Raw genomic sequence first — 17230 nt, 5'->3', positions numbered from 1 at the left:
AGCCTCCACGAGGAGGGGGGCTGAGTCTTAAAGGAATCACAGGCATTCTAGTAGAAAAGAGGGACGCGTTCTCTTTGGTTTGAGTGCCGTAAAAGCCTGGAATTTGTGAAAATGCATGGACACCAGACCTTGTCTGAAATGTACCTCTTCTAAGCAACCCGGATAGTGTTAGTACAGTAATCAGGGTTATTAGGCAGATTCTCATACGAAACACTTGCTCCCTGCTGGGCACTGCCACAGGCTCTGGGGACACAGAGATAATCACCTGCCCTCGAGGAGGCTGAAAGAGCAGGGGAAGCAAGGGTGATTGTGCAGGTCATTAGTGTGATGAGGCAAGCATCCCAGGGCTCAGGCCAGCAAGGGGAGGAAGGGCTGGGCAGGCTTGCACGAGTTGTTCTCCAGCGTGATGTTTAGGACAAGAGCAGCAGTGAGAGAGAGAGTGAGGGGTCGGGGGTGGCTTAGCTTGGGTGGTGGTGTGCCCATGGGGTCTGGGGTGGGCAGAGGCAGGAGTCTCTAGAGCACACATCTGCCTGGCACCTGCCTAGGGCGGGCTGCCTAGGGCGGGCTGTTCCCTGTGTGGTGGGCGATGGCTCCCACCGGGCAGCATGTGACCGCATGGGAGGTGTGTGACCGTCGTGCTTGCCCAGGGCCTGGCCCACAGTAGGGTCCAGTAGCAGGATCGGGGTGACTGCTGGCTCACGAGGAGTCCTTTGTGACCGTCATTTCTGCCTCTGACTGCGCCCCTGCCATCATCCAGACCTCAGTGCAGCTCCTCCGAGGCCTGGATCCTTCCTACAAAGTCATTTACCTGCCCTAGTGTAGCAATCCCCAAATCCATATTAATAACCAAATTAATACCAAAATCTGTATTAGCTCAGGCTGCCATATCAAAATACTGCAGACTGGAGGCTTAAACCACAGATGTTTACCTCTCACAGCTCTGGAGGCTGGAAATTCAAGGTCAAGGTGATGGCAGATGTGGTTCCTGGTGAGAACCTGCTCCCTTCCCTGTGTGTTCACACGGCCCTTGCTTGGTGGGAGCACGGGGGGCGGGGGGGCTCTTTGGTGTCTCCTTATAAGGGCACTAGTCCACTTGGGTCAGGGCCCCACCCTTGGTGCCTCAGAGGCCCTCTTGTCAATCCCAACACCGCTGGAATCTGAAGGACCCTCTGAGTCAGGAGACCAGAGGTATCGGAGTGTGGTTCTTGCGGAGGTGCCGACAACGGCAGCTTCCCTGTCCCCCCAGAGTGTGGCTGCCCTGAAGCCGGGGCGGGGAAGGGGCGTGGTCCTTCCTGGCCTTCACATTCCTTGTCTCCTTTTCTGGTGGATGTTACACAACTTACTCTGTGCCAGAGTTTCCTCATCTCTGAAATGGAGATAATAATAATATTGAACAGGGTTGAAGGGTAAATGAACTGAAATAACTCATGCGTCCAGGCCAGGGTAAAGCACCAGCCAGCGTCAGCTACTGTAATGGTCATCACCAGCATCGTCATCCTGCTGACCTCCCTCCCACAGGCCACTTCCTTCCTCCGAGCCCCACTTCATTTCCGTCTGCCATGCGGGAACTTAACTGACCCGAATATCTGACTTAGCTCGTCCGGAGCAGAGCCCGTCTCCGCTCGCCTCTGCTCCATCCCAGGCTGCCGCCTCCCCGCTGCCTGGCTGAGTGAGCATCCCCTCCTTTCACCCAGTCACCCAACCTGGAAACCCAGGTGTGCCCCGAGCCTCCTTCGTGCCCCAGGCGTAATTGTCCCGGCGTGCCGTTGTTGGCCCCCTGCCTCTACTCCCTGGGCATGGGCCCCTCTTATTAGCTTTCCCTTCTGTCTCCCTCACAGCCCCAGAGAAGGCTCCTCAGAGCACCAGTATCCTCCCCCGGCTATGTCCTGACCCTTGGTGACCTTTCCGCAGTGCTGTTGAGGTTGGAATGACACGTGTCCCCCTCCTGGCATGTGTGAGGGGCTCCGGAGGTGGGCCTGGCGTCTGTATCGCCACAGGAGAAGGTGCAGACGTGACTTTCCTGACCCTGCCCGGCCTTCCTGTTCCCCCTCTGTCCACACTCCCTGCTCCATCAGCGTGACCCAGGGAGTCCTCATGCCCCACGTGTGACGCTCACCAGTCCACCCCACCCGACGCCCGGCGTCCTCCTTCACTGGCCACGTGGCAGACTCCGTCCCATTCCATCCCTGCGTGAATACGGGGTCCCCACGAAGCCCTTGGAGCGCCCCCCAAGACAGGAGGCAGGTGTGGGCTCTCCCCCTCCTTCCTCAGCCCCTGCCAGCCTTGTGTTACACTGCTCACTGTGGTGTCATGTTTGACTCGTGTCCTGAGCAAACAGGGAGCACCTCGAAGGCGAGGGGGCTACGGTCTGCTGTCCCCAGCACAGTAGTGAGCTGGCCTTCAGTCGCGGTGACTGAATGTTGAGGGAGCGGTGACCAGTCCCTTTTCACCTGCGTGAAGGGCCGGCATCCATATAACCTGGGGTGAGAACCCAGGATAGCAAGGCCCATCTTGCTGGGGTTCATGGAATTCTGGGGGCCCCCTTAGCGCATCCTACACTGAAGGGGTAATGGACCGGGGTGTAGCCTGCAGCTGGCCCCCGGGTCGCACCCTTTCAATGTGCCTAGAGCTCACCTGAGGAGAGAGGGCCCTCAGGAGGTGTGCGGACACCCCTTCGTGCACCCACTTCTCAGGTCTGGAGGCTGAGGTGCAAAGAGGTTTGGTTACTAACCCGCCCCAGGGCCCCCAAGCGCCGCTGCCTGACTTCCCAGCCCCTTCCTCCACCCGCGGCCGGTTAGAGACAATCACAAACACCCTGAGCACGCAGGTTTAGGCTTGCTTTCAGAGAAAGTAAGAGAGAAAAGAAAATTTGAGAAAACACTGATTTGTTCCACTCACTATGCACTTTTATATAAAGAACATACCCTGAGAAATGCGCATCTGTATCAGGTGGTAAAAACCACCTTCACTAACTCCAGTATTTCGCTAATGTTGAAAATGCCTTTGTTGAAACAGACGCGTGTGAGGACCTGGCCCATGTCTAGCGCTGGGACGTGGGAGAGTCAGGGAGATGGTCATCTGCCGGGCAGGTGGCACTTACGGTGGCTGTGGGGTCTTGGGGGTTGGCTTGGGGCTCTCTGGGGTACCTTTGGGGTACCTCGAACTGACAACTCCGCTGGGAGTGTGTTCGAACCAACTGGAAAAGGCAGGGGATTCGTCTGGTGCCGCAGAATATCTCCGACTTCGTGGCCTCCCACACGCGGGGCTCTGGGGCAGCCGTCTGAGTTTGAGCTTGGGTGCAGGAGCGCACCTTTACAGCATCCTGAGGGTAGGGCTACCCGTGGTCCTGGCTGATGGTTGGCCTAGCCCTCTGCTCCCGTGGGGAGCGTCTGCTCTCCCGGAGGGGGAGGGTGCCCTGAGTCTGTCCTTCCGTTTCTCTCATTGCTTCCTTGGTTTCAGTGGGGATGCTTGGCCTGCCTGCGTCTCAGGAGAGACGGGGAGTCCACTGTCTGGTGCAATGTGTTTATGTTCTTCCAGCTGACTTAACGTCCTTTGTGACCCACTTCGAATGGGACATGGCCAAGTATCCTGCGAAGCAGCCGCTGGTGAGCATAGCAGACACTCTGGCAAAGGTAAGAGAAGGGCCTTCTCTTGGGGGATGTCACACTGCTGTGACCGGCGTCACTGACCATCTGGGGTGAAGCTACACGGCGTTTGCACCCTGGCGAAGCGAGGAGGGACTTTCCAGAGGCGGGAGGCTGGGTGGGCCCTCGCCCTGCCCAGTGGCCCTGGGTGGGGTCCCTTCCCGTCTGGCTCCCGCCGGCCCTGACTGCGCCCTGAGCTGTGGCCTTCCATGCACCGGGCAAGGTCAGACACCTTTGGGTTTCAGGGCAGCCCTGGAAACGGCTTGGTGACCACCTGTCCTCCCTACACCTCTTCCAAATCTGCCACTGGGCAGGGTGGCTTCATGTTACAGGACACTCGCTCCCCTCGACGGGTGCTCTGAGCCCCTGGTGCTCTGACCCCAGACCCCGGCGCCTGTTCACTGCGCTCCCCTTTGAAAGGTGCTGATGGAGAAGTCAGTCCCACCCTGACTCTCCCGGCCCCGGTGGTGATTGTTTACTTAACAAGAACTATCTGCTTCCGTGGAGAGTTTGGCTTAAGAGCCCTAACTCCTGGGAGGCATCTCCCGGGGTCCCACCCCTGGTGACAGTGGGGAGGCCGGTGGGTGCTGCCCCCACGATTGCACTGTCTCGGTGAGCAGGGGGCCTCCAGCTTCTGCTGCGTTAATAAGAGCACCAAGGCGGAGCCCTCTGGGGACATCGCGGGTGTCTTGCAGCGTGTTGACTCCTGTTGGTCTCCCTGAGGGTGGGCGCTGATGAAGCTTCTGAGGTTTAGCCTGATGGTTTATGACCACTGTCCCTCCCCTCCCTCCAAGATGCACAGAGCCCCTAATATGTCACGTCTCCTGTGGCTGGGTGGCTGGGGAGCATCTCAGCCAGACCGGGAACAAAGCCTTCCTGTTGTCTCAGGGCGACAGAAGTGCCCAGGTGTGTCTGGGCGGCTCAGGTGAAGGCAATGGGCTGCTGGGACCCACCCCCTTGCAGTCCTGTGCATCTCCTGCTGGCAGGCTGGTGCCCGGCCTGTGTCTGTGGGAGCACGGGTGGAACCAGAAGGCTCCAGAATCTGGGTGCGGCTCATCGGGCCCCCTTTACATCACAGAGGTCCCAGCCCCTCCTGGGGCGATTGGGCAGTGATTCTGGAAGGCCCTTCGAGGAGGGGCTCCCAGAGCACCTGTGCCAGGTGTGGCATCCAGGAGGGTGTTGTGCACCTCCACCCCCAAGCTGGAAGTACACAGTAGTTTGTGGGACTGGCCGCTCCCCGCCCTGCTCTGGTGAGGCCAGGCTGAGCCAGGCAGCATGGCCAGGGCTGTGCCAAACGTCCACTGGGGACAGCGCTCGCCGGCATGGCTGTCCCGGGGATGCAGGCAGTGAGGAGGGTTCCCAGAGTGCATCGGGACGTCAGCTGAGCGGGGGAGCAGAGCAGTTGCACAGGACAGGCCCTGGCTTCTCTCTAGTCCGGGGAACCCAAAGAGTGCAGGAAAGCAGGGTGGAGAGGAGGGCACTGGCTTGGAAAGCGCTCCCTGTGTGCCTGGAGCCATGCTGGGCTTTTACTTCCCACGTCACCCATATGGGGTAGGTGTCGCCTTCCTCTGCTTTCAGATGGGGGAGCTGGGTGAGAGGTTGCGTGGCATCCCCCAGGACCTGCAGGTGTTGAAATATTGCCCTGGGATGGGCATGCAGGTCTCGGTTGGGCTGGATGCCTGGCATCACTTCCCAAGGAAGCCCTGGGCTGGCTCCACTGCCAGGAATCAGCTTTTTGAGGCCAGCCAGGCAGAGGCTCTGGGCATTGTCTCCCTCACCCCGTCCTGCCCCAGGAGCACTTGAGCACTGCCCTCAGCACTGGCTCAGGCCTCTTCCCCGCATCGGGAGATCTAAATCTGTTAACTAGAGACGTCCTAGTCAGAGGAACTCCCTTCTCTGAAAGCGCCCAGTGTCTTCTAGGTGTCCGAACGTGTCTCCCCACCTGGGAGGCGCCCTGTGCTGACACTCTCAGGGCTGGGCCCCTGACCCTCCCCACAGCTGGGAGCTGAGCCCACGTGCCTCCCCTAATGAAGGGGAGCGAGAATGGGGACCCAGCCCCTGGCTGTGTCCGTCTCCACGGGCTGGGTCACGGTGTAGTTCCAAAAAGGCTCCCAAATCTCACCAGCATAACATAGCAAACAGTTTCTATGCCTGCCGCACGCATGTCCACGGTGCTCGGCGGGGGCCTGCTCCCTCCAAACCACTTGGGCAGCGGCCGCTGGCGTCTCCACCACCTTAAGCATCTCTGGGTGCTGTGCAGGGAGGTTCACGGGCTCTCAAGGCTCTGCCTGGCGCACCTGCACGTGGGAAGTGCACGCTAGCCACATGCTAGAAGGGGCAGGACTGAGGGAGCGCTTGGTTCTGGACATGTTCTCGAAGCACTGCCTTGTGCCGGCCGCTCTGCCCAGAATTGCAGAGATCACCCAGACCCAGCCTGCCCTTGAGGGGCTCAGTCTGTTGAAGGAAGGGCTCACCTTTCTGGATGACCTGCTCTGAGGACTGTAGCAGCTCATGGTAATTCCATGGCACTGAGCTCAGAGAGGTTCAGGAGCTGACACCACGTCACACAGCCAGAGCTGGAACTGGCATTCAAATTCGGGCCTGATGTGTTCCCAAGTCTTAGTTCCTCTCGTTGTTTTGCGGGTTTCTAAACACTGTAGTTTTTCTAAAACTCTGTAGGTTTTCCTTGGCTTGTGGTAAAATCGGAAGAATAAAGACGACACAGGATTTTTTGTTTGATTTTTTTTCCTTTAAAAAAAATACAAATGTATAAATCTTATTTTAAAAATCAAGATTTGTGGCTCGTAGCCATGTCAATTTCCTGGTTACGATATTGTACTCTTGTTATGTGAGATGTTACCAATGGATGCGATGGGTACATGGGATCTCTTTCCTGTGAATCGGTAATTATTGCAATTTCCTGTGAATTGATAATCATTTCAAAGTAAAAAGGTTCTAAAAATTGTAAAAAAAAATTATAAATCTTATTTTAAAAATCAAACAAAATGGAAAGATGAAAGCGTTAAAGCCCCCCCTCCCCCGCGCCGACATCACCCACACGTCCCCTCCCCTCCAATTGCCACTCCCTTTAATCTCCCTAAAGCTAACCAATGTTTACAAGTTTAAAGTGGATCCTCTCATCTATATTAAAAGTATATATATTTCAACTCAAAATTGCTCACATCCTACAGATTGCCTCCTTTTTCTGTGTAGTGATTCCTGAGATATTCCCGTAGCAGCAGTGGTGTGCTGATCTGTTGTGTGTGTTGGTGCGATTTAAATGTCCCCTCCGCAGCCGAGGGTGGGCCACCAGTGAGGCGTCCCTGAATGTGTTTCCTCCTGGTGTGGCCTGGAGGAAATGGGCAGTCTCCCAAGAGCCCCGGGACCAGCCCTCCGGCACCGTGTCGCTGGCACGGTATTCTGTGGTGTGTGTGGGTGCCATGCTTTGTCGGACCAGTTCTGTGTTCGTGGACCCTGCTGTTAAAGTGTGAGCCAGAAAATCCCCACAGTTCCCACATGCAAGAGGGGTTCGCCGCTGTCGCTGAGCCGCTGGCTTCAGCGACCTCGAGATACTGATTTGCAGTGATCGTCGTAACAGCGGCTGAATTTTGAGCGCTTCCGTTGAATTGGGCCTGGTGAGCATTTTTCTTTCACTGCTGTGGATGAGTTATCACCTCGGCTGAGCAGGTCGGGTACCTGAGGCCAGGCATCTGAAGAGCTGAGCCTCATTTCCCTGCCCACCGCAGGAGGGGATCCCGGACGTGCTCCTGAAACTTCCAGAACAGGGGGATATCCCTAACGTCAGGCTGGTGACCTGCCTCCAAACTGAAAAGAGCCTTCCTACCTACACGGAACAGGAAGGGGCTGCCGTGGGGCACAGTTGAGCCTGGAGACCTGGATGCTGGTCGGGGCTGGGCTACAGCGGGTCCCCCGAAAAGCCGGGATGGGGGTCAGCCCAAGCTGACCTCTAGCAGAGCCTGAGAGCACATGGAGTTGGGGCCCTGGGGGCCCTGAGAGTACGAGATGGGCTTGAAATCGGGACAAGACTCAGCTTGCTGAGTGATCCTAAAAAAGCCATTAATCCCTTCCCTGCCTCCTGCGGTGAGCTCACTGTAGGGTCAAATGCTGGAAGGTCTGGGAGAGCAGAGGGGAGAAAAGCGTAAGCCATCCCGGCAAACGGGCGGGGTGCAGCATTTTCCTTAAGTGCACCAGGAGCAATTTGCAGCAAGTTTGAAAAGTTCAGCCACAACTCTTTAAACTCTTTTGCTTTTCCAAATAGCAACTGGCACAGATTGAGACGGACCTGAAGTCCCGAACAGCCGCCTACAACGCTCTGAAGACAAATCTGGAAAACCTGGAGAAGAAATCCACGTGAGTATTCGGGGCCTCATGCTCCTTGCGGCCTCAGGGCCTGGCCGGGGCAGCGTCCAAGCCGGGCTCCTGCACAGGCTTTTCAGATCACTGGGTGAGCTGGGTGTCTGTGTCTGAGAGAGACAGCCAGCCAGCCAGATGGACAGACAGACATGGAGGCACTCCTGCCTCTTCAGGAGTTACGTGCTGGGCAGGGAGGGCCAACGGTAACAGTGGCTGATTGAACGTACACGGAGTGAAGGAGGGGGGGGTGAAGGGGGCCCGACAGTCTCCATCTCCCTCTGATGTTTCTCTTTTTCTTTTTCGGATCAATGTTTATGAAGTACCCACCATACTCAGGCCTTATGCTAGGCCCTAAAGATACAAAGCAGAATAAAATATCATTTCTGCACTTGGAGAGCTCACAGTTATTCACTCAACAAATATTTATGGAAAGTCTGCTTTGCGCAATGGGTGCAGGTGTAAACTGGACAGATAAGGTCTGATAGCGTGAGGAGTCCGGGACAGAGGGGCACTGCAGGGTGCCTTTGGAGAGGGACCCTAAGGGCCTTATCAGTGATGGCTGGTCGGCATGGGGAAGAGGGCGTGTGGGTTCCGGGCGGGGCAGTCTGGAGAGCCCTGTGGGATGGCTTTTTACCTAAAGCTTCGGCCTTGACTAAGGGCTCGAGAACTCTTTCCTCGGGAAGCAACATGCACTTGGGTATTTAACCTCATGGCCTACGTGCTGATGTTACAGACCGTCCCAGTAGTTGTGTTTTGGCCCATTGGCTGATACAATAGCCTTGATCCCTGTGCTAAAAATACCATGACCTTGATGAGACAGGTTCCACTGGACACACGTACAAAGCTATTTCAGGTGAATGTCCCCTGGCTGCCGGACCTGTAAGGTGTGTAAAGTGAAACGGAGCCCTCTTCTGGGCCTGTCTCTGCCCGGAGTGGCCCAGGTGGCGGCGTCAGCCGACCGCTGTGTTCCATTTGGGTAACATAAGCTGTGCCTGTCGCCAGCGATCCCCTCCCAACAGCCGGTGGCTTTGCTCCGGGGCAGCACAGCTGACCGAGGTGTTGGATTCAGCTCGGGTGACTGGTGATAGGACCTGGGGTCCTGCCAGGCACAGCAGTTCTGGGTGCCCAGACACAGAGCGGGGGGACACTTAGCCCAGGGCCCCCACCCCTCCCCAGGAAGCGTCCTGAGCCTTCCCGTCCCCTGCTGCCCCTGCTGTCCCAACACCTGCGTGTCGTGGGAGTGCTGGGGGTCTGGGCATCCCACAGGCCCAGGGATGCCTCTGTGTGCTTTTCTGCCGATCACACCCCCTTTGTCCCGTGTGGATTCAGGGGAACCCTCTTCACTCGGACACTGAGCGATATTGTGAGCAAAGAAGACTTTGTGTTGGATTCTGAGTATCTGGTCACACTTCTGGTCATTGTTCCCAAGTAAGTGGACCAGGAAGGTGAGTGGTTTGGGGTCTCCATCTGGGTTGGTGATCACAGAAGGAAACTCGTCCCGCCCAACAGAGATGAAGCGGGAGTCCCCCAAGGCCAGATCCTGGAGCCCTAAATGGCAGCTAGCTGTAGGGTGGTCAGGGGAGCAGGTGACAGTGCTTGTGGCGGTAATAGTGACAGAAGCGGTCATTTCTCAGGCATCTGCTGTGTGCCCGATGCCACACACAGGAGCTCGTTTCCCTCACAACACGCCTGGGGTCAGACGGGGGCTGTTACTGTTCCCTTGTCCTGTGGCCGGAGAGGTCATCTGGTTTGCCCACGCTCACACAGGGCCAGAATCAGAGCCCCCCGCAGGAATCTCCTGAGTCCTTCTCACGGCCGCTCCATGGTGCCTGGGGCCTCATGGGGAGGCTAAGCCCCAGATGGGGCTGGGGACAGGGGTCCCAAAGCCCATGGCAGTGCCTCAGGGGATGTTTGGGGCGCTGTCTGGCCCCTAGCCCTGCTCCTCTCAGGCACTCAGGGAAAGGGGCATGCAGCTTCCTGGACTCCCAGGACACCCCACAATCTTTTCTGCAAAAAATCACCGAACAATTCTGTACTCTCACAGACCAAGCTATGTACAATGGCAAAAAACCTACGAATCCCTCTCGGACATGGTGGTCCCACGGTCGACAAAGTAAGTGAGACCTCAGCTTAGCCCCAGGGCCTGGGGTGTGTGTGGGGGGGCATGTGTGGGTGCTCTTGGGCACCTAGCCACCAAACATGCCCCAAGGGCACAAGTGCCTTCAGCCCTCCACACTTGTGCCTTCACAGCTACACACTCAGACACATGTCAGACTCCCTCCATCTTTCAGGATCCCGCTTCCTTGTCCCCTCCTCCGAGAAGCCCTCCCTGACTACCTTCCGGCCCTCGGGGCATGCAGGGCCTGCGCTGTGCTCTTCTCTGCATTCTCAGCTTGGCCTGGATTCTTCCCCACCTGAGGGTCAAGCAAGAGCCTGGCTGTGATGGCCACAGAGCCCGAGCAGGGGAGAAAAAGAGTCTTGAGGTGTGGCCTGCTGGGGTCAGAGCAGGAGCGGCCAGTGAGGGCTGGAAAAGTGACAGCAGAAGGGATAGAGGAACATATTTGAACCATGAATACCACACAGCTGGGAAAATCAACAGTTTAGCGTTACGGGCATGAGCAAGGATAAATCTCATTCTGTGATGTTAAGCGGAAAGCAAGTTGCAGAAGGGGACACACGGCACGAAGCCATTTATTTAAAATCTAAAAATGGACAAAACTAAATAGTATGTGACTTGGGTAATGCAGGTGCACGGAATTATGGGTGTTTGAGGATGAGATACGCCAAACTCAGCACAGCGGTGACATAGGGGTGGGATTAGAATGAGGTTGGGGAGGGCATGTGGGGCTTCTATTGTATGAAAATTGTTTTATGTCTTAAGCTGGGCGGGGAATACACGGGTATGTATTTTCTGTGCCTTTTCCCATGCCTGAAAGAGCTTGCACTTTAAATGATTTCTCATTGAGTCTTGGGCAGCCCTGCCCACTCCCATCCCAGCCCAGAGGCCTCTGGCCTGGGGCACCTGCTGGCTCTCCCAGGGTCACAGACTCACGGGAGAGAGCAGTCAGGAGCTAAACTGAAGGGTGCAGGGCCAGGACAGTCACAGCCTGAGGTCACCAGGGGAGGCTGGAGGAGGCGGGCGTACAGGCCGGCAGAGGAGCTGGCCCTCGACGCTGGCCTGCCTGGCAGGAGCGTTCACTGCTCTCCAATGCTGGCTCTCCATGGCCAAGTGCTGGGAACTCCTGCCAGGAGAGGCTGCTTCAGGAGGTGGCTTGACTTCTCAGACCAGAACCCCCAGGCCCTCCATTGTCAGGGGGCACCTGAGAGCCTGCTGAGGTTACTCTGGAAAGGTTTCTGGAACCTGGGTCAGCCCCGATGGGTGTGGGCTCGGAGAAGCAGGAAAGGTGACCCGAGACCCTGCTTGGGCCCAGGGGCTCCCACTGTCAGGTCGTCTGGCCAGCGGGACTCAAAGGCGCTCAGACCACGGGCCCCAGTGACCCCCACATTGAGGACAGCAACCGCAGTGGTCCTGCGTCAAGGTGTGCCAGGGAGACCGTGTCTAATTAGAACGTTGTGCCGTTGGACGTGAAATGCCCATTGTGGGATGGTTTCCACCATCTGGAACTTTGCTCTCTGCTTCGTTACAACCACAGCGCGTGAGAGCTGGCGCGCCCCGCTCGGCACAGCAGGTGACTAAGACCTGCGTGCAGCTTGCTCTCGGCCAGTTCATGACCTGGAGCCCACCCCAGATCCGAGCAGGTCTCCAGCGTTTGGGTCACCCCTGGAGCCCTAGCCTGGAGGCTGAGAGAAGGAGAGGAGACGCCGGGAAGGCGCCGGCGGCTGACACCACGCAGCCAGGAGTTAGGCACTAGGAAGGGATGCCCTCGCTTTCTCCACCCTCGCTTTCTCCACCCTCGCTGCCGCCCGGCCACCAGGCTCCCCCTGCAGCGACCCACCCCACCGGGGAGAGGACGGGCTCCTTCCGGCCCAGCTCCGGGGCCTGGTGGTGAGTCCAGTGAACAAACGCTTCTCTCCCACAGGTTGATAGCTGAGGACAACGAGGGTGGCCTCTTCACCGTGACTCTGTTTCGAAAAGTGATTGACGATTTCAAAACCAAAGCCAAAGAGAATAAGTAAGGGCTGGCCTCGGTGGGTTTCTCCGGGTTTGGTTTGTCTCCACTGGAGCGGGGGTGGTCTCTGCTCTGACTGGAAGCTTCTTAGCGAAAGCCTCTCCTTTGCTTGTTTTAAGGTTCACTGTCCGTGAATTTTACTATGATGAAAAAGAAATTAAAAGGGAAAGGGAAGAGATGACCAGACTGCTGTCGGATAAGAAGCAGCAATATGTGAGTCTATGATACAGGCCCGGAGGATTTTCTTGAAGGCGTTGGGTGGTGCCCACGCACCCAAGGCCTGGAGCAGAAGGGCCCCGCCTAAGTCCCAACACCCACGCCAACGTCCCTACTTGCCCGGTGCACACTCCTGGGGCTGCCAGACAGGGTCTGGGGGAGGGTGACAAGCACCGGTAACCTGGAGGTGACACATGAGCCGTGAGCCCTGCTGTAGGAGATCTCACCGAGCCCGGCACTGCCCTCCGGGAAGGAACTCTTAGCTCCATTCTGCAGAGGAGAAAGTGAGGCTCTGAGAGGTGAACAGGCACTGGCCCTGGGAGAGGACCCCACCTGGCCGCCTGGGGTCGAGCGAGGCTGTCAGGGCTCCGGGTAGGAGCGCCTGTGCTGAGTGGCAGGGCCGCCGCCTTGGAGAGTGCAGCCAGCAGTCACCCGAAGCCCTGGTCCGTGTGATGTCCAGGCGTGCTGTGACATCCCCGTCACCGGCACCTGTATTTACCTCCCCGAGGCTTTTAGCAAAGAGTGGGTGCTTATCCTAGAGACTTCCAACCACAGCCACTCAGAACCTTCTCATGTGTGAGGGCAGCTGAGCTCAAGAGAGAAAAACAGATTTTCATTTTCGAAATGTGAATGGTGTAGCCTTGAGAAAGTCGCTCTGTAAAATGGGCACCTTCGGGACTCAGCATCCGCCAGCTCAGAGCGGGGCTGAGCCGGGGGGCATGTGTTCAGGTCCCCTGCCCTACAGTCCCCCCAGGGAGGGTTCTCAGGGAGACTTCCAGTTCAGCCTCTAGAGTAGAGAGGAAGGGAGGGGTGAGGAAAGTTGATGTGTAAACATGAAACTGTGAGTGTGTGTTTGGGTGAAGAGCCAGTGCCTCCCGTGGGGCTGTGCCTGTGCCCCGGGCCGCCTCCTGCCTCGGCTGGGGGATTCTTTGCATCCCGCCTGACCTCTCTGGGTCCGTGGCCTTTGCACAGGGACTGCAGACACCTGGTCCCATCAGGAGTGAGAACCAGCCCCGGGGCCCCGGAAATGGGGTCCCCAGAGCCCCACTGGATAGACCCATCCCCCTCTGAGGAGGAAATGGGAACTGATCGTATAAAACTGCCTGCGTGGGATTTCAGCCCTTCTCTCCCCGAGGAGAAAGGCACGTGCGCGCACACACACATACGTGTGTGGACGTGTGTGGACATGTGTGTGCACGCCAAGGGAATACACACTTCTTAGATCCACAGTCTGTCGGGCTTGGGCCAAGCCTCCCGGGCCCTTGCTGAGACTAAGGACTGAGCTGGAGCCCTATGCCCCTGGCTTCGGACCCGACTCACCAGGCAGGAAAGATGCTCACCAGCAAGAGCTGAGATCCAAAGGGTTTCCCTCCTTCACCTGAGCTCGCCCAGAACCCTAATATCCCAAGAAGGTTCCAGCCTTCTCTTTAGCTGAGCCCTTTCCCCGCTTGCTTTAGTCCTGGCCCAAGCCCCCCACGGTGTCTCTGGAGGGAGCTAGGTGGTAGCACCTTTCACAGGTGACCAGGGGCGAGTCTTTGGCACCCACCTCCGTGCTGGCACAGACCCCCTGGGGATCAAGGTGATACACCCGAGCCCAACGCCTGCGCCTCTGTCTCAGGTTGCTTGCTGGCATTTTTTCGTGTGGTGTAGACTTCCGCTCCCTGGCTCCCCCCAGGAGCCCTGCCCGGTCTCCGTGGAGGGGAAGCGGAGCTCCGAAGGACAAACTAACTTGGAAACTTGTAGTTCCCTGCAAGCCTCTTGCTGGGCGCCAGCGAGCAGGGGTCAGCTGGGGTCAGCCCTACCCCGGCTTCTTAAGAATCTCTTTCCCCCTTTAGGCTTTTTGGAGGTGCATAGGACCAGCATCCTGCATCCGTCCTTTTGTTACCTAGGTCCTGGGTGTCAGTTCCCTTTGAGAGCACAGGATGGGATTTTCCTGCTCTTTGCACCTGTCTGCAGAGAAGGATGATAAAGGGTCGAATGTGTCCTAACGGCACGCCTGACCAGTTTTCTGCATGTAACATGCTTAAGTGCATCCTGACGGCCAAGGAGGCTACTGTGAGCTGGACTTGGGAGAGACACCCTGACTCAGCCCAGACAGCCCGGAAGGCGGAGCTGGTCGCACAGACGTTCCAGGGAGGGGCAGCTCCTGGCCGATGCCAGGCTGGGGGAGGGCTGTGGGCTCTGCCCCTGGAATATGGAAGCCGAGGACTTTAACACTCCCACCCTGGAGGGGGAGTGCAAATGGCACCGGCACACCTCCAGTCCAACCAGCACGCAAGTCCCGAGGGTGGGCCGGCATGCCTGAGCCCGCCTTCAGGTGCTTTTCAGGCCGTGAGAATGATTTCTGTTTGTTTGTGATGCATGTTTGCTGAAAGATTAATAAATCATTTCTGTGCCTTTAGCAAACTTCCTGTGTTGCTCTTAAAAAGGGATCATCCACCTTCCCGGACCACCAGGTTAAGGTAACCCCGCTAGGGAACCCTGATAGGCCCGCTGCGGGGCAGAACGACAGAGAGAGAGAGAGTGAGGGCGAGGGTGAGGTAAGCAACTCCCCGGGAGCCCTGGGGTTCCCCGGCTCGCATGTCCTCGCCCGCACAGGCATCTTTGGAGAAAACAAATCCTTGCGTTTCCTGTTATCTACTGTGGCTTTTGAGGTCTTAAATTCAGGGATTCCAGAATCATGCCTTCCTCCTAATCTGCAGGGTCTCTTGGGAGCTGCCCCTCCCTCTCCCCCTCCCCCAGCAATGATTGGTGCTTGCTGGCCAGGGTGCCTTTGTCCTGGCTGGCGGTGGCTGGAGCTGGTGATGGGGCAGGTCCCTGCTGGGGGATGGTGGTCGGGCAGCTCAGCTCTCTTCCCCTGGGTGCCTGCCCCTGACCTACCCCTGACCTTTGTGGGCATCCGAGGAGGACCAGCCATACCAGCATTAGCGACAGCGGCTGTGGCCACGTGCAGTGGGGCTGTGAGGAACCCCCTGGAAGTGGCGGCTGGTGGATGATGCCGGGACTTGGGGTGGAGCCTTCGAGAAGGGGGGCTCCTTGGCGGCGCAGTGTCAGCCAGAAGCCTGCTGGCTGCCTTCTGAAAGCCCCGAGGTCAGGGGCTGCCCGCCTCCCGCAGCCCGGTGGGTGATGGCCCCATGCGTGTGCTGGCTGGCAGGCCCACTGAGCTGCCCCAGTGCCAGGTGCCCTGGAGAACGTGGGCCTGGGCCTCACCCTGGCCTCGTCGGACCGACTCGCTGCTTCTGCTGGCCCCTGGGCATTTCTTCTCAGCTCGGGGCTTGCGCTGTCAAAACCCACGTCCTTTGTTGGCCGGTCGTTGGGTGGAGTGGCCGGGAGGGGTTACCGCACTCCTGTCCCTGCAGGGCCCACTGCTGCGATGGCTCAAGGTGAACTTCAGCGAAGCCTTTATTGCCTGGATCCACATCAAGGCACTGAGAGTGTTTGTGGAGTCTGTGCTCAGGTGCGTGGACGAGACGCCCGGCCTGGGCTGCCGTGTGGTGGGAGGTCGGGCGTAGCCAGCTCCGGGGCCACCTGGGCTCTGCCAGCCCTCTTCTGGCCCCTCCAGCGTCCTCTGGGATGCGCCCTGGCTTTCCTACCCTCGTCCTCTGCAGCTCCTGGCTCTTGGCAACAGGCTTAGGGTTTCCTCAGTCAAATAAACCTCCCCTCAGTCCTGAGGGCCCCTGCTGTCCGGTGCTCTGGCCCTTTCCTGCCAGTCATGGGGCTGGTGTCCTGCTGTGCCCAACCGCTCTGTGCGGCGCACCAGGGGCCAGTGGCTCCTGGAAGAAACACCAGCACCGACCGTCTCCAGCCTTGACCTTTGAGGCCTAACCCTCAAGGCAGCACAAATAGTAAAACCCAAACCAAACCGAACCAGCAACAGCTAAACTTATTTTACCTTTTTTTTTTTTCAAACAAATGCAAACTAGGTTCACTATTTTGTAGAAACTATAGGTAATCCCAAAGAGTGAATGAAAAGCACCAAGAGGAAACACTGCTAACATGCTGGTGTACTAGCATCCTTCAGATTTTTGGGGTTTGTTTCTTTAAATTTGCAGACACGCATAACTTTTTTTAACTTTTTATTTTATATTGGACTATAGCCGATTAACAATGTTGTGATGATAGTTTCAGGTGCACAGCAAAGGGCCTCAGCCATACATATGCATGTATCCATTCTGCCCCAGACTCCCCTCCCATCCAGGCTGCCACACAGCATCCAGCAGAGTTCCCTGTGCTACACAGTAGGTCCTTGTTGGTTATCCCTTTAAGATATAGCAGTGCGGACACGTCAATCCCAAACTCCCTAACTGTCCGTTCCTCCCACCCTTCACCCCTGGGAACCACAAATTCATCCTCTAAGTCTGTGAGTCTGTTTCTGTTTTGTAAATAGGTTCATTTTGTATCATTTCTTTTTAGATTCCGCAGATATGCATAATTTTTACAAAATTTTTACAAAAGTGGAATCAAACAGGAAATATCTGTTGAAGCCTGCTTTCTACCGTGTTTGAACATATCCCGTGTCCTGAACTATGGGGGGGTCTTGGCAGCACTGCTCACGGCCGCTGCCCCCTTCTCCCAAAGCTTGGCCTGCTCTGGCCTGCAGGCTCCAGGGCCCCTCGGCCCCGCTGGGGTGGTGTTGCTGGGCCCCTTCTGCCAGGCTGACTGCCCTGCTCTCTCTTTCCTGCCCAGGCTTCCTAGATCTCTGCTGCCGTGCACTTCCTGACCGGCTTCACTGGATTCCTGACTCATCTTCCCTCCCCGTCCCTTCCTCCTGATCTCCGTTTCTACCGGTGGCCTCAGGTCCTTCCCCAAACTTCAGGGCCCACTTGGTCGCCTCCGCTGCCTCATCCTCACGTCGGCCGCCCCCCC

The 17230-nt window shown here is 57.4% G+C and overlaps 1 protein-coding gene across 2 annotated transcripts in view; it reads left to right on the top strand.

Moving 5' to 3' along the window:
• ATP6V1C2 (ATPase H+ transporting V1 subunit C2) overlaps positions 1 to 17230 on the top strand; it is a 54815-nt gene that overhangs the window by 32250 nt on the left and 5335 nt on the right. The window contains exons 4-11 of one of the 2 annotated variants that reach the window (XM_007456918.1): positions 3538 to 3632; positions 7924 to 8015; positions 9348 to 9446; positions 10063 to 10131; positions 12059 to 12151; positions 12268 to 12361; positions 14767 to 14904; positions 15724 to 15821. In XM_007456918.1, the coding sequence (XP_007456980.1) occupies positions 3538 to 3632; positions 7924 to 8015; positions 9348 to 9446; positions 10063 to 10131; positions 12059 to 12151; positions 12268 to 12361; positions 14767 to 14904; positions 15724 to 15821 (778 nt within the window). The remainder of the gene's footprint in view (positions 1 to 3537; positions 3633 to 7923; positions 8016 to 9347; positions 9447 to 10062; positions 10132 to 12058; positions 12152 to 12267; positions 12362 to 14766; positions 14905 to 15723; positions 15822 to 17230) is intronic. The other variant, XM_007456919.1, reaches the window with a different exon arrangement.

Source organism: Lipotes vexillifer, unplaced genomic scaffold (assembly GCF_000442215.2).
Source record: "Lipotes vexillifer unplaced genomic scaffold, Lipotes_vexillifer_v1.1 scaffold390, whole genome shotgun sequence".
In the NCBI taxonomy this organism is placed as follows: Eukaryota; Metazoa; Chordata; class Mammalia; order Artiodactyla; family Lipotidae; genus Lipotes; species Lipotes vexillifer.
This window is presented reverse-complemented; position numbering and strand designations above follow the sequence as displayed.